Source organism: Camelus dromedarius, chromosome 15 (genome assembly GCF_036321535.1).
Source record: "Camelus dromedarius isolate mCamDro1 chromosome 15, mCamDro1.pat, whole genome shotgun sequence".
In the NCBI taxonomy this organism is placed as follows: Eukaryota; Metazoa; Chordata; class Mammalia; order Artiodactyla; family Camelidae; genus Camelus; species Camelus dromedarius.
In genome coordinates, this window is record NC_087450.1 from 23,822,774 (window position 1) to 23,836,592 (window position 13,819).

The 13,819-nt window shown below is 36.4% G+C and overlaps 1 protein-coding gene across 4 annotated transcripts in view; it reads left to right on the forward strand.

Annotated features, from left to right (window-relative positions):
* The window catches only part of PNPT1 (polyribonucleotide nucleotidyltransferase 1), a 42,853-nt gene extending 33,421 nt beyond the window's left edge, over positions 1-9,432 (forward strand). Inside the window, exons 27-30 of one of the 4 annotated variants that reach the window (XM_010989751.3) lie at positions 1,529-1,576; positions 2,814-2,968; positions 5,358-5,546; positions 7,267-9,432. In XM_010989751.3, coding sequence (XP_010988053.2) covers positions 1,529-1,576; positions 2,814-2,968; positions 5,358-5,511 — 357 coding nt within the window. In that variant the 3' untranslated portion in view covers positions 5,512-5,546; positions 7,267-9,432. Of the gene's footprint in view, positions 1-1,528; positions 1,577-2,813; positions 3,175-5,357; positions 5,622-7,266 lie in introns of those variants that run through there. The other 3 variants (XM_064494477.1, XM_031467061.2, XM_064494478.1) reach the window with 3 other exon arrangements.
* Positions 9,433-13,819: the final 4,387 nt, after the last annotated feature.

Genomic DNA, 13,819 nt, shown 5'->3' on the forward strand with positions numbered 1-13,819 from the left:
GGATGTTTTTAATCTTTGTTGTAGTTTATACAATTGGAAGACTAAGAATATGAAACCATTCAAGAAAACTATGGGGGGCAGAGAAAAATTAGGAATGTCTGTTTTATCATATATCAAAATATGTTGTAAAGCTATAGAGGATAAAACAATGAATTACTGGCCCAGAAATAGACAACAGAGAATAGACACCAGAAATAAAATACGTGAGAATATAATACATACTAAAAGTTGCATTTTTAGTCAGTGGGGAAACAAAGATTATTCAATAAATTATATTGGAACAGCTGGTTATCATAAAGCAGGATCTCTTCTCTTTTTATACCAAAATCCCATCTAGATCACAGAGCAAAATGGAAAAAAAAATAAATTTTAAGGCAGTGAGGGGAAGAAAAAGAAAATCTTGGTATGGGGAGGGGTGGGGGTACAGGGAAGACACTAAAAGAAAATATGGATGTTTTAATAATCTTGGGACTGAAGAAATCTTTCTCAGCATGATATTAAAGCCAGAAATATACATAGTGATAAAATTTGACCTCATAATTTTTTAAAATTGTGGCAAAATTAAAGTAAATTTGAAAGACAAGAAGCAACTTACAGGAAAAATGCTTATAACATATGACAAGAGGGTTCATATACAAAACACTTACATAGTTCAGTAAGAAAGATGAATATCAATAGGAAAATGAGCAAAGAATTCATAGATAAATTGTTTTTTTTTTAAAGCCAACCAAGTTACTCAGTAATTTTCTAAAATGCAAATAAAACCAAGTTACCATTTTTCAACTTCTCAGGTAGTTGAAAATCCCCAGTGTGCATAAAAGTATAGAGAAAAAAATGGACATTCTTATACACTGTTGATAGAAATAAACTGGGGCAAACTTTTTGGAGAGATTTTGGTAAATGTATGAGTACCTCTGGATGTTGAAATTCTACCATTGTGGACTTTGTTCTGAGAGAATAGAATATGTGAATATGTAATCGTTGCAACACTGCAATTTATTTTTCTTCAACTTTTTATTTTGAAAAATCTTAAGCCTAAAAGTTGAAAAAAATAACACACTGTACATCCATATACCTTTCACCTAGATTCACTGATTATTAATGTTTGTAACACTGGAATTTAAAACAAATTAAACAGCCATCTTTAGGGGATTTGTTAAACAAATAATAGAGTTTGAATATTCAACTGTAAGGCTTTGTTTATTGATATGAAAAGATCTCAACATACTGTATAAAAAAATCACATTATGAAACAAACTCAATAAGGTCCTTTTTTACAAATGCAGTCCACACAGTGAAACATTTGAAGGGATACTCATTGAAGTGTTACCATTAGTTATCTTATGAGCACAGGGGTTTTGGATGATCATATGCATACTTCCATATTATTTTAAATCTTTGTAATTAGCAGACTTTGTAATCAGAAAAACCAGTAAAGCTGTTTTCCACTTGGAAAAAAAATGTGTACTACCGATGGATAATAGATAATTAGTCATGACAATGAATAGATTAACATGTTCTCTTTCAGATTAAACATCCCACTGCTTTAGGATTAGAAGTTGGCCAAGAAATTCAGGTACTTGTATTCAATCTTTTGGCCTTAAAGTTGTACTTTATACTTGGAATTTTCCATTATTTGTTTCAACAAATAAGCTGAAAGAATCAAATTAACATCTGTGATTAAATGCTGTGCTTCTATTTTAACTTTAGAGTTGCTTGAAACAGACTCATTGTGCTTCTATTTTAACTTTAGAGTTGCTTGAAACAGACTCATTAAGGATTTAGATACATTTCTTTCCCTCAAGGAGCTTATAGTTTAGTTAGGACAATATTCCACTTTAGAGCTTTTAAAAATACATGAGTAGGTCAGTGATGGCTATGCAGAGTCAGTGATCTGGAGACAGGACGCGAGAAACTTGATAAGGTAATTTTGTTGAAGGCCTTTGATTGTCATATTTGAGGAGTTGAGACTTTAATTGCTTCTATACTGCTGGGAGGCTAAAAATTTTTGAGTTTGATGAAAGCCATGTTGTTCAGTTCTAGAAGTCTGATAACAAAATCGACCTTTTTAATAGTGCTTTATGATTAGATGAGTAGATGAAAGAAGTGGTTGCTAGTGTGTGTGTGTGTGTGTGTGTGTGTGTGTGTGTGTGTGTATACACATACTTTTTTATTTTTGGCTGCACCACATTCTGTTCCTGTTATACCTATGATCTGAGTAACTAAGATTTCTAGTTTATTCCCAATCTGTAGTCCCATTGTTCAAGTAGCCTCTAGGGAAAGATGAGAACTAAGACATAATCTCTCTGTATAAGATTGTTATTTTACATCAGAAGGGACTTTAAAATTACCACATTTTCCCCTGACTTTCAGTGTCTAAGTTGAAACCAAATAACCTCCAGTGTGATAGATAGTCCTTTGAGTGGTTGTCAGAGTGACCTAAGCGTAATCCTATATAGTTCGTAGCACAGTTAGGCTCAGGAAGCTTTTATCTAGAATCATTCACTATGGCTTTCACTGTTCTTGCAACATAGGGACCTGGCCTGGACAGAATAAGAAGGCACAGATTGAGTCTAACAGAAGACTATAATTGGGCAACTAAATGCCCTTGACTCTTCTTTTTTTATAATTACTACTTAACCAAATTATATTTATTAGCATATACCTCCACTTAGCACTGAGCTATGCTTTTAGTGAACAAGTAAAAACATTAATCATTGCCTTACTTGGACCACGTAAAATTAAATATCTTTTAATTTGGATATCAATCAATGTGTTATAACTTTTTAAGTATATTTGTTTCTTTAACACAGGTGAAATACTTTGGACGTGATCCAGCTGATGGAAGAATGAGGCTTTCTCGTAAAGTGCTCCAGTCTCCAGCTACAACTGTTGTCAAAACTTTAAATGAAAGAAGCAGTATCGTAATGGGAGAACCTGTTTCACAGTCATCATCTAATTCTTCCCGGTGATTTTTTTTTTTTTTAAGAATACTAGAGTGATAGTCTGTAGAGCAAAATTTCAGTAGTATCTCCTAATGTGAGATTTATACGTAATATAAATATATTCTGATGATTTGTATTAAAATTTCTCACTTTATGTGTTCTATTTTTTAATTTCGAGTTACCTATATTCTCTTATTTACATTATAAATTAATATTTATTAAAAGTAAACTATTTATACATCTTAGAAAAGATTACCAATTCCTATAATTTTGAAGCATCTGAAAAATTTAGAAATAGATCACATTTGCTACTGTAATGGATCTCTTCCTACTTATCTTATTTTTCTTCTTTCTATATGTAGTGGCGGTTTAGTTAGTCATCTTATGGCTCTCCTCTTTGCACAACAGCTTTACTTGCCCACACTGTTTGACAAACTAGAACTTGTCATAATCAAAACCAGTGACAACTTCTTTAGTAGTTACCAGATATATAATAAGGAGCTGAGAGAGCTCTTTGGTCTGATTTTAATGATATACCGTCTTTCAAACTGGTCACAAAACCATTAACATTGTGGAGTAAATATTATAAATCAGATTCCTAACTAGAATGAGGTAATATGTTTTTCAATTTAGAAAATATAGAAAAATAATTTACTCATCAAATAGAACTACGTCACTTTTTTGTGTATATGTTGCTAATGTATGGATGTTCTTGGTAGAAGAGATGGAGGAATTAATGATTTTCAGTTAATAAATAAATGTTTGAAACAGCCATGTATAGAGGCTGTTGATATAATTATAAATAATAGCTGTAAGATGATGTTCATTCCCATTATTTAGTGTATCATGTTATAATTCCACAAAAAAATGAAATGGTTCACGGAAGTCATAATTTAGAATATTCAGTCCTTTTATAAATCTGTTGAAATATTTCTAAATTCACGACTCAGGGCTAACTATTCATAAAATACTAAAAATTTAGCTAGCCAAAGATTTTTTAAATGTGCGTATTTAAGTCAATAAATGCTGATTATATATATCTATAGTGTGTAAAACAGCACGATAGGCAATGTTGATATACTTTCTGAAATACTGAAGAGCAACTGAAAAGGAAAGAAAATGAAAATTTAAACTATATGCTTTGTATTTTTTATTGTTCTATTTTATAATGACAAAAAAATTTTTCAGTTTGACTTGTCTAAGATATAATCCACGAGAGAATTTCAAAATTATAATTTGTTTTTCTTGAGTCTTCTATTTTCATTTTCAAAGAGACTCCCCACTGTTAATAATACAGAAAAATAAAGCTAGTTCTTAAACTCTAGAGACCAGTAGTGCCACTAAGTGACAATATAAGTTAGTAATCACAAACCACCAAAAGGATCCCATTTTCACTAAACCAAGAACCTACACTTTATGTCTGAACTTTTCTTGTTTTAGTCTTCATTCAAATCTTGGTAGTTTTCCCTGCTTTCCAATAAGGTTTTTCTATGGGGGCAATTATATGCTAAAATCTCTCATTTATAATGACTCAATTCAAATTGACTGTCCATCTTTGGTAGTTAGTGCAATATAGATACTTATAAGGCTTTTTCCTTCATGTTTCTTTGTTATTGACACCTCCTGCCAATAAATTACAGTTTTTATATGATCATTTTTTTCTTCTCTTCTAGAATATCTTGAATTTCTGGATCTAAGATAGTAGTATGATTATCAGTATCTTATTAGTTCAGTTCAGCCAAGCATAGCATTCATTTATTCAACACTTACTATGTGCTAGGCAATATAATGTGTGACATCTCTGATTAGATAACATTTGAGCAGAGACCTGATGAAGTGGAGGAAGATGTGCAGCTATTTGGGAAAGAGAATTCCAGATAAAGAGACTAACAACTTTATTGGTATTGTATGTTTAGAATATACAGCAGCCTTTCCATTTTATAAACCAATTTCACATAGTCTTTTACTCCTTAATCTTATGCCCGTTCTTCACCAGAATTAGAAAGCAAATTTTAAAGAATATAAGACAAGGGGAGATAGCCAATGCAAAGTGGTATTTTCAGAGCATTTAATCAGGCAAGAATATGCTTGGTTACTTGCAGGAAGGAAGACACTGAGATGCTATAAAAGTTTAAAAGACTTCTACAAAATTCCAGGCTCAAGAAACTAAGGTAGTAGGAGCAAAAATGGAAAAAAGAGTATGTCTTGGTATCAAGGGACAGAAACCAACCTAAGTTAAGCTAAAGCAAAGAAGGAAATTTACCATAGGGCCATGAATTTATTTCATGGAAGCCAAGTCACACTCCCTGTGGTGGACTGGAACCAGGACTGTCAAGTTATCAGGAACTATGGTAGTTCTTACTGCCTGTGGAGTCTTATGGCCTCTAATTTGTGCTTCGTTCCACATAACAGCTTTATTCTTCTATGCAAATGGATTTTCAGAGCATGGGGCAAAGATGGCGATTCCACAGGAAGTTACTTGTCTCCGAGTTCAGATTCTCCTGGAGGAGAAAATGATAGGCTCAGCTTGAGAAAGGTGTCAAACCTGAGTAGGATTGCCAGATAAAATTAACAGAATGCCAACTGAAATTGGAATTTCAGGTAAATGAATGTTCAGTGTAAGTATGGCCCATGCAATATTTGGGATATACTTATATTAAAATTTTTCTTTGTTTATTTGAATTCAAATTTAACTAGGTGTGCTATATTTTTGTTTGCTCAATCTGGTAACCCTAAGTACAAGCAACTAGTCAAGAGAATTCTCAGGTGCCCACTCCTGAGAAGGGAGAATGTTCAAAAAGAGTAGGCTGAGCCGATACCAAGATACTGCAGAACAAATATAAAAAGGAAATGGATAGACTTATATTACTCAGAATGGGATGTAGGTAGAATGTGAAGGGAACAGAAAGAAGGAGGTATAGCCGAGGATTTCAGCCTGAAGGTTGTGAAGACAGTAGGATCTGTGACATGAATAGTAAACCTAGAGGGTCAAAGCAGTTATTCAAGAGAAAGGTGTCAGACTAAATGTAAGTGTGAAGTCACCAACCAACATATCGGCTGGATATTCATCTGAATATCCTAGAAAGCAGTTGGGACATAAGTAACTTATGCAGAGATAATATTTTTAAAACAATCCCAGTTTTACCATCTCAGGCATATCTCAAATCACTGTAACAGTTTCAAAATACTCTGAAACTTACAAAATTAATTTAAAGGTAATTAAAACTCCCTATTATAAGCACAGTACTAAGCTATCAGATAGTTTGTTTACTACCGATACATACACATAGTCTAATATATAGAGTTAACCAATTTATGAAAGGCAGGCTCATGAGCACTCTAGTTGAGGTTTTAAAAAGTCATAAAAAATGGGGAAAGAATAGGTTAATTCTACCTGGAAGAAAAAGTGGCAGTTGCTAAGACATGGACTTTGAAAAGGATTTCAATATGGAGAGGTGATATTTGAGCTGCACTTTAAAGGATGATTATAAAGGGAAAGTCTGCTGATGGAGTGGAAACAGTTTTATCAGTAGATAAAGAAGACAGTAAATAGAGGTCAGACTGTAGAGGGGTTTAGAATATTAGGCTTAGGACTCTGAACTTTATTCTGCATGTGTTGGTAAACACTGAAGAATACCCAACATTTCATGGAAACCAAAACTGTTTATTTGGCTATAGTTTTGATATAGTTTTATGGCTATACATTTTAATGCAATTGCCAAGGACTCATAGATTAGAAGAGGTGATATTTTTTAAAAAGCATAAAAATATTACCATTATCATTTATGAAAGCAGACAAATTATCTTAATAAAATTTTGGAAATAGCTATCAGGACCAAGTAGATCTGTGGGAATGCAAAGATGGGTAGGCATATAATCTCTATAATGAATTATAGAGAAAAATCATATGATAATAAGATGCAAAAGAGGCAATTTATAGACTTCAATGTGCATTTCCAATGTGAATTTTGAATATTAGGAAATGTCCTTAACTTGGTAAATGGTATCTATCAGAAATTAAGAATATGTGTACAACACTGGAGATGTTGCCATTGAAGTCAGGAAGAAAATAGTCATCACTATAACTCTCATTAGTGTTCTGAGGTCCTAAACAACGTGATTAAGATTAAAAAGAGGTGGAGGAGAACAAAAACATCTGCAGATAACCATCTGAAAAACACTAAGTTGCTATAAAACTATGTGTTAGAACTAGTAAGTGAGCAGTGGCCACATAGGTTTGCCAAAATAAACTGCTGTTTTCTCCAGCAGTCAAACATTGCCGTGGTGTGAGCTCATTTCCACTTCTCACACTTTTTTTCAGGTTTTGAAGAGCTATGTCAGCAGTGAGTTTGCCCCATCCCCTGGGGTCCTGGCCAGGGTTAAATCTTATGTCCCAAAACGTATCTCAAGTCAATGAAATTTTTATTAGCCAGACTTAACCTCCAACCTCCTTGATCAAGCACCCTCAAAATCCAATCCCAAGTGTACTTCTCTGGCTCCTGCTAGTACATGCTAGCTTATTTCAGTTACTTCAGTGTGTAGTCTTCTTCCTACCTTATCAGGCCCAGCAGTCCCCAGCAGAGTATGCTGAGGTTTAACCCTAGTTACCACAGCCTCTCAGCTAAGAGAAGAAACGGGAGCAACTATGGAAGAGGTCTTTCTGCAAAGGGGTGGGCAGTGTTACCTCTTGCTAGGCATTATGAGCCATTTCTGCAAGCCCTGATGACCCAGGGGTGTCTACAGAGCCAAAATCCTCAGGGACACCATCCCTAGTTTCAAAGCTTCATACTTTTCCCAACCAGGGCCCTAGATGCATAGCAGACCTCCCTAGGCTGAACATCAAACACCTTTAGAGCTCTGTAACTGTCAAATCTCATGTCTGTTCTTCCACTGCAGGAAATAAGGGCCTCTTATGAAGCCTAAAGTGTCACCCTGGCTCCCAAACTTAGTTCTTAACTGTATTAAGTGCCTCATTTCATTTTCCTTCTGCAAGGCAATAGTACAACTTAATCTATCCTTGTAAGCATTGTTTCCCCCATACCTTTCAAATCCTGAATCACTGAATAGGCAACAGCATTCTTCCTCCTTCTAGAATGTTTTCCTAGGTCACTACTGGTGTAGTCAGTAGTCACTTTGTGCCAGAGGCTGAGTAAACCATTCCCCAAACCCCATCTTACTGCCTGATTTCTGGCACCCCTCCCCATATTACCAATGTCAGTTCTGTCCTCAGGCATATGCCAATAAAGGATTACTCATACAAGATACTGACTGGGGGAAGTGTCTGTGAAGGATAAAGTAAGTGGGCTCAGGAATTGACAAGGAGAGCCCACATACCACAGTGCAAGTCTGACCTCTGTAAAAGGAGGGAGGGAAGGAAATACTGGATAGAAAGAACTTCAGACTATTGTAATTCCAAGAAAGTCTCATCCAGGCTGGTAAGTTCCTCAAGCCAAAGATGCCCATTAGAGGAGTTCTGCTTTGGACAGAAAGGACAAATTTTGTACCCCTGCTATGCTCAATCACCAGCTGGGAGCAGCTGGAGCTATCTGTGGCTTCAGCACAAACATAATGGTGTATCCAAAAGGGTGGCAGCTGGCTGTCAACTATGTTCCCCAAAGCAAGTTCTCTTTAAGGAGATCTGAGTGGTGTACTTATGGCCACCACACCAAATATCAAAACAAATTACAGCAATTAAAACTCATACTAGAGTTGATCAAATAAAATAATGGAAAAATAATGAATTCAGACTCAAATCCAGATATATGTATATAATTGTGTGTGTCTGTGAATTTAATAAAGAGTATGATCTAAGTAGCATTTCAACAAGAGAATGAATCATCTCCACAAAAAATCAAAGGATCAGGGGTGAGAATTTGAGGGCAGGGTAAGTCTACACAGAGGGGCTATAGGCCTGGGTCCACTTCCCTATCCCTATTACCAAAAGACTCCCCTCCACACACATATACACATTCATACCCATACATGCCCATGTAACACTGCCACTGCCACCTTAGAAGAATGATTTATTTTCTGAAACTGGAGAAACTTTTGACTTGGGGACACTTGTCACAGGAGATAGTGGGAGATTGTGAAACAGGGTTAAAAGTGGGAATTAAGTGAAAGCCTGAATACCAAATAGTTGGATCTCTAGTCTTCCTCTGTCTTTACTCAGGCAGGATATAGGGGAATACCTGGAGAAACTTACATTCCCCCAAAGAAAAGACTTCTAAAAACATCTGGTAAGAGTTAGGGGAGGGGCTGTGATGGGAAAAGGAAATCACCCAAGGGAAGACCAATAGTCTGTAACCTTGCTCTTGAGAGTAGAGAGGCAGGGTTTGGTAGGTGTCAATTGGTGAAGAGCTTTATATGCCATCCTACAGAACTTTATCCCATTAGAAATCAGAAACTATGGAAGATGTTAAAATAATATGAATTTGTTTCACGTATCACTCAGTGGTGTATCAAGAATTGACTGCTTGGAGATAGAAATTAGAGACAACAATCTGGAGCTTTCAAATATTAACTGAATCTCAGTTGCGCTAATAGGGTAGTTTTTAAATTACCTGCTACAGGGAATGTCAAAATAAGTAGTTAACTTCTAGAGGAAACTTCATTCTTTCAATAGTTATTGAGCACCTGATGTATTCCATGCCCTATGCTAGGCACTGGAGACACAATGGTGTGAAAAAAAAAAAAAAGTTCCCTGGATTCATGAAAATTTTTCATCTAGATATGGAAACAGTTATTAATCAAAAATTTTACATAAAGCTCCAAGTATGACAAATGCTACAATGGAGGGGCACATGGTGCTATAACAATGTGTAATAAATAGGAAGATAAAATTAATACTCTTGTCTTCCTAGCATCTATTTTACCCATATCACATAGTGTAACATCCATGGGATTTGGGTGGGATTAACCCCACTCCCAACTACAAGCATGGGGTCTGATTAGCCTCAGCCAGTCAATACTCGGCATTCCCTAGACCACAAAACTCTAGGTTCAAGGATGGGCACGTGACCTAAGTCAATATAATCACAATGCAACAAGGGATAAGTGAAAAAACTCTTTTGACATGGATGAACTATGTAGCCTTGGGAGCTCTTGGCTACCAGCTTAGGATACAAAAGGAGTCATCCTTAAAATGAATTTGACAGAGCAGAAAGTAGAATTGAGAAGCAGAAAGAAATCAGTTTCTCGACGGTACTGATGAGTCACTCAATCAAATCAACCCTGAAGTTCCTCTTACCTCCAGACTTTTTATTCACATAAGCCAATAAATTCTCTTAGCACTTAAACCAACGTGAATTGGGTTTTTTGGTACATTCCAAGGGGATTTGAACTAGTCAGGAGAGTCAGAGAAGGCTCTTCTATGTAAGTGATAATTGCGGTGATAACTTAAGTATAAAAACAGGAGTCATCATGAGATGACTAGAAGGAAGAAAATTAAGACAAAAAAGTGTCAATTTTAACTCAGATCAAGTAAAATGGGTTGAAAATTTTCAACTGGCATTATCAACATAGATGTCTTTAGTGAGTTTATTAAGAGCTTTCTGGTGAGTGCTAGGGGTGATGGAAACCAGAAAAGATAGGTTCAATGGAGGAGTGTGGGAGGTGAGGAAATGAAGGGAGGATAAACAAGTTCAACCTTTGAACAGTTTGGCTAAAAAGGGGGAAAGAAATAGGAATGTAGCTGAAGAGGAGGTTATCAGTTTTGATGGCTTATTTAAATGGGGACGGCCTTAAGGATTAATCACCTTAAGGGAAAAAATGAGTGAATATAGCAAAAAACTTTCATAAAAGTTTTTTCATAAAAACATCTTACAGAATAAGGAAGGGTGAAAACAAAAAGCCTCACATTTCAAAGATGTAAGACATGACCCAGTTTACCCTGTAGAGATTAACAATATACATTTTTTAATCCTCAAGAATTACAAAGTGTAATGTGCCCTCAAAAGACATTTGGCTATTATGGAAGATAATTTTGATTATCACAACAGGAGAAGGGGGTGCAATACTGCAGAATCTAGTGGGTAGAAGAAAGGGATACTGCTAAACATCCTGTAATGCACAGGACAACCTCTTACAATTAAGAATTACCCAGCCCAAAATGTCCATGGTGCCAAGGTTGAAAACCCCTGCTCTAGGAATTTAACTTACAAATAACGGTACACATGAAATAACTTCTGTGTAATCATTTACTGTTTGAAACTGCAAACTATTGGAAATGATACATATACATAAATAGAAGATAGTTTAAATAAACTAGGGTAGATTAATACAACAGTATGTGTGGTATTCCATTATGTGTGTTTAAAAAAAGGGTGGTAGATGTAAATGTTGCAACCCTTGGAATGGAACTCTAATGACTGCCTGAAGAAAATCTCTGCTGGGAAAAACACATTGTTGCAGTGCACTACCGACTTCCACCTTCCAACTTCCACCTTCGTGTGTTTTAGAGAAAACTGCTCTGGCCTTCTGTCAGTGCTCCTCTCCATGAGGTGAGAAGTCCATGAAACCAAGGGATGTATCCACCTGGAACCCACTCTTCCCGTTCTAGACCATGCTCTGGGCACCCTCAAATTGCCTGTCCCAAAGGCCAAGCCTGCTCCCAGGGTCTGCACAGTCCTTTTCCCAAACTGTCCTCCTGAGGAGTGGCCAAGGGATGACTACCTTCAGGAATGTACAGACAGGGCTTGGACAGAAGGCTTGGGGTATCCTAGGTATGCACATGAGGGCTATCAAAGTGCAGGACAGAGCTGAGGTGTGAGAAGAGAAGAAAGGCAGACTAAGGACTTCAGGGGCCAGAGGGAGATTCTGGAACTCTGAGGAATTTAAGAATTCTAGATTTGAATCTGGTTTCCAGGTCATTATGACAATTTATTTGTTAAGGTATACCATAGGTAGGAAAAGAAAATATACTTTATTTAACAACTTGACTTAAAACTTAAATTTTTAGACTTTTAATTTTTAAATCTTTTAAAGTATATGGTCTTCCATTTGTATGCTTGTCCTGCACCTTACAAATGTTAGAGGTGGGCCTGTTGCAGTAGAAGAAAGAGGGAATCCCTATGACCTAGGGCAAGAAAAAAATCAAGAACGTGTGCCTGAGAATCCAGCAAGGGGCAAGAGATAAGTCCTAAGAGTTTAAATTTGTTCCCTTATTTCTTTGTTCCCTTATCCCAGATCTTAGGGAGTATAGAAGAAAAGAGATACTTAATGGGAAGATAGCAGGGATGCTTTGAAACATTTTTCAGATCATTTCACTCCTTAGTTCAAACTCTCCAATGGATCTGCAACTCATTCAAAGTAAAATCTAAGGCCCTTCAACAGCTTTTCTCCCACTCCCAACCTTATGTCCCACAATTTTCCCCCTTTCTCACTCCACTCCAGTCACACTGCTTTCTTTGCTATCCTTCTCGCTCACTCAGCATTCTACAGCCTCAAGGCCTTTGTACTTTCCTTTTTCCTTGCTCTCACTTCCCCTAGGCAAATGCATGGCTGACTGCTTCTCCTCAGAGGCCTTCTTCAGTAAACACCATTACCTTTCCCAAATTCACTCTTTAATCTTTTGCTACTGTATTTTTTGGTCATAACATTTACCAGTCCCTGGCACATATCTGTTTTATTGTCTTCCTACACTAGAATGTAAGCTCTATGAGAACAGGGACTTTTTCTATTTATTTAGTCTAGAACAGTGTCTAGCACATAGTAAATACTCAACAAATATTTCCTGAATAACTGACTAAAGACAGGAAATGACTCCTATTACTTCAATTTTTTCCAGAGTTCTGTCTTATTTGTGGGATATCAAAGTCTTAACAGGTATAGTGTCAAAGTGACTTCTGTATAGTCCTCACTCCTTTAACTTAATACATAACATACATAAATTCTTTTAGGCCAGTAACACATTATGACTTGGTTCACCTGATCCCCTCAGTCCTGAACACCTTTCAAACCAAACTCCCACTCAGGGGTCCTCTAACATCAGGTTCAAAAGTTATGTGTGAAGCTTTCTCTGACCTAAGACAGAAATGTTATTTTCTCTGGGCTCAAAATGCATTTTGTCCACATGAGTCACAGCAATTAACCTGGCTCTATTGCTACGTAATATTATAACTACTTAATTCAAGTATTTTTTTAGGTTCTGTTTAGATTACAAAGAAATCGTGTGTCCAGATTTTGAAATTAAATTTTTTTTAATCCGCCGCATGCTCTGTGTAAGACGTCTCACGTTTTAGTGTACCGCGGGAGGGGTGTACACACAAGATCTTGTCAAAACCTAAGCGCGTTTTGACAACACCACTGGTAAGGAATGACTACAACTCCCAAGATGCACTTCAGGGTAAACGTGTGCGTCTCGACAGGTTTACACCTTTCAGACTAACGGGTTGTAAAGAGCTGGTGGGAGAACAGGCTAAAACTGTCTTTAAAAATGAATAAAAGGATTCTACTAAGACCGAACGGGAATTTAAATAAACGACTGCCCAGCACATGACTTGTATCCACTGCGCAGTATTTAACAACTAATGTGATGTTTGACAATTAACGTGAGTGCCAAGAGAATTCCTCCGCTTATTCAGTGCAGATGACCTCCCGAAAGATAACGCAAGAAAAGCCAGCAAGAGAAACAAAAATATCAAAACAATGCTCCTAGACGTGTTAGGAAGGTAGCTCCCCGCCACTTTCCGAAACTTATCTGAAGACTTATTTTCCGAGATTACAAACAGGCGAAGGGCACTGTATTTTCATGAAGCTGAAAGTATGCTTTTCAACGGCTAGGCACCAAAAGCCTAACGGTAAAATACTTTGGCGGGAAATAGGAAACTGTCAACACAATTTTGTACGATGTTATAACCGCCTGGGGATACCCA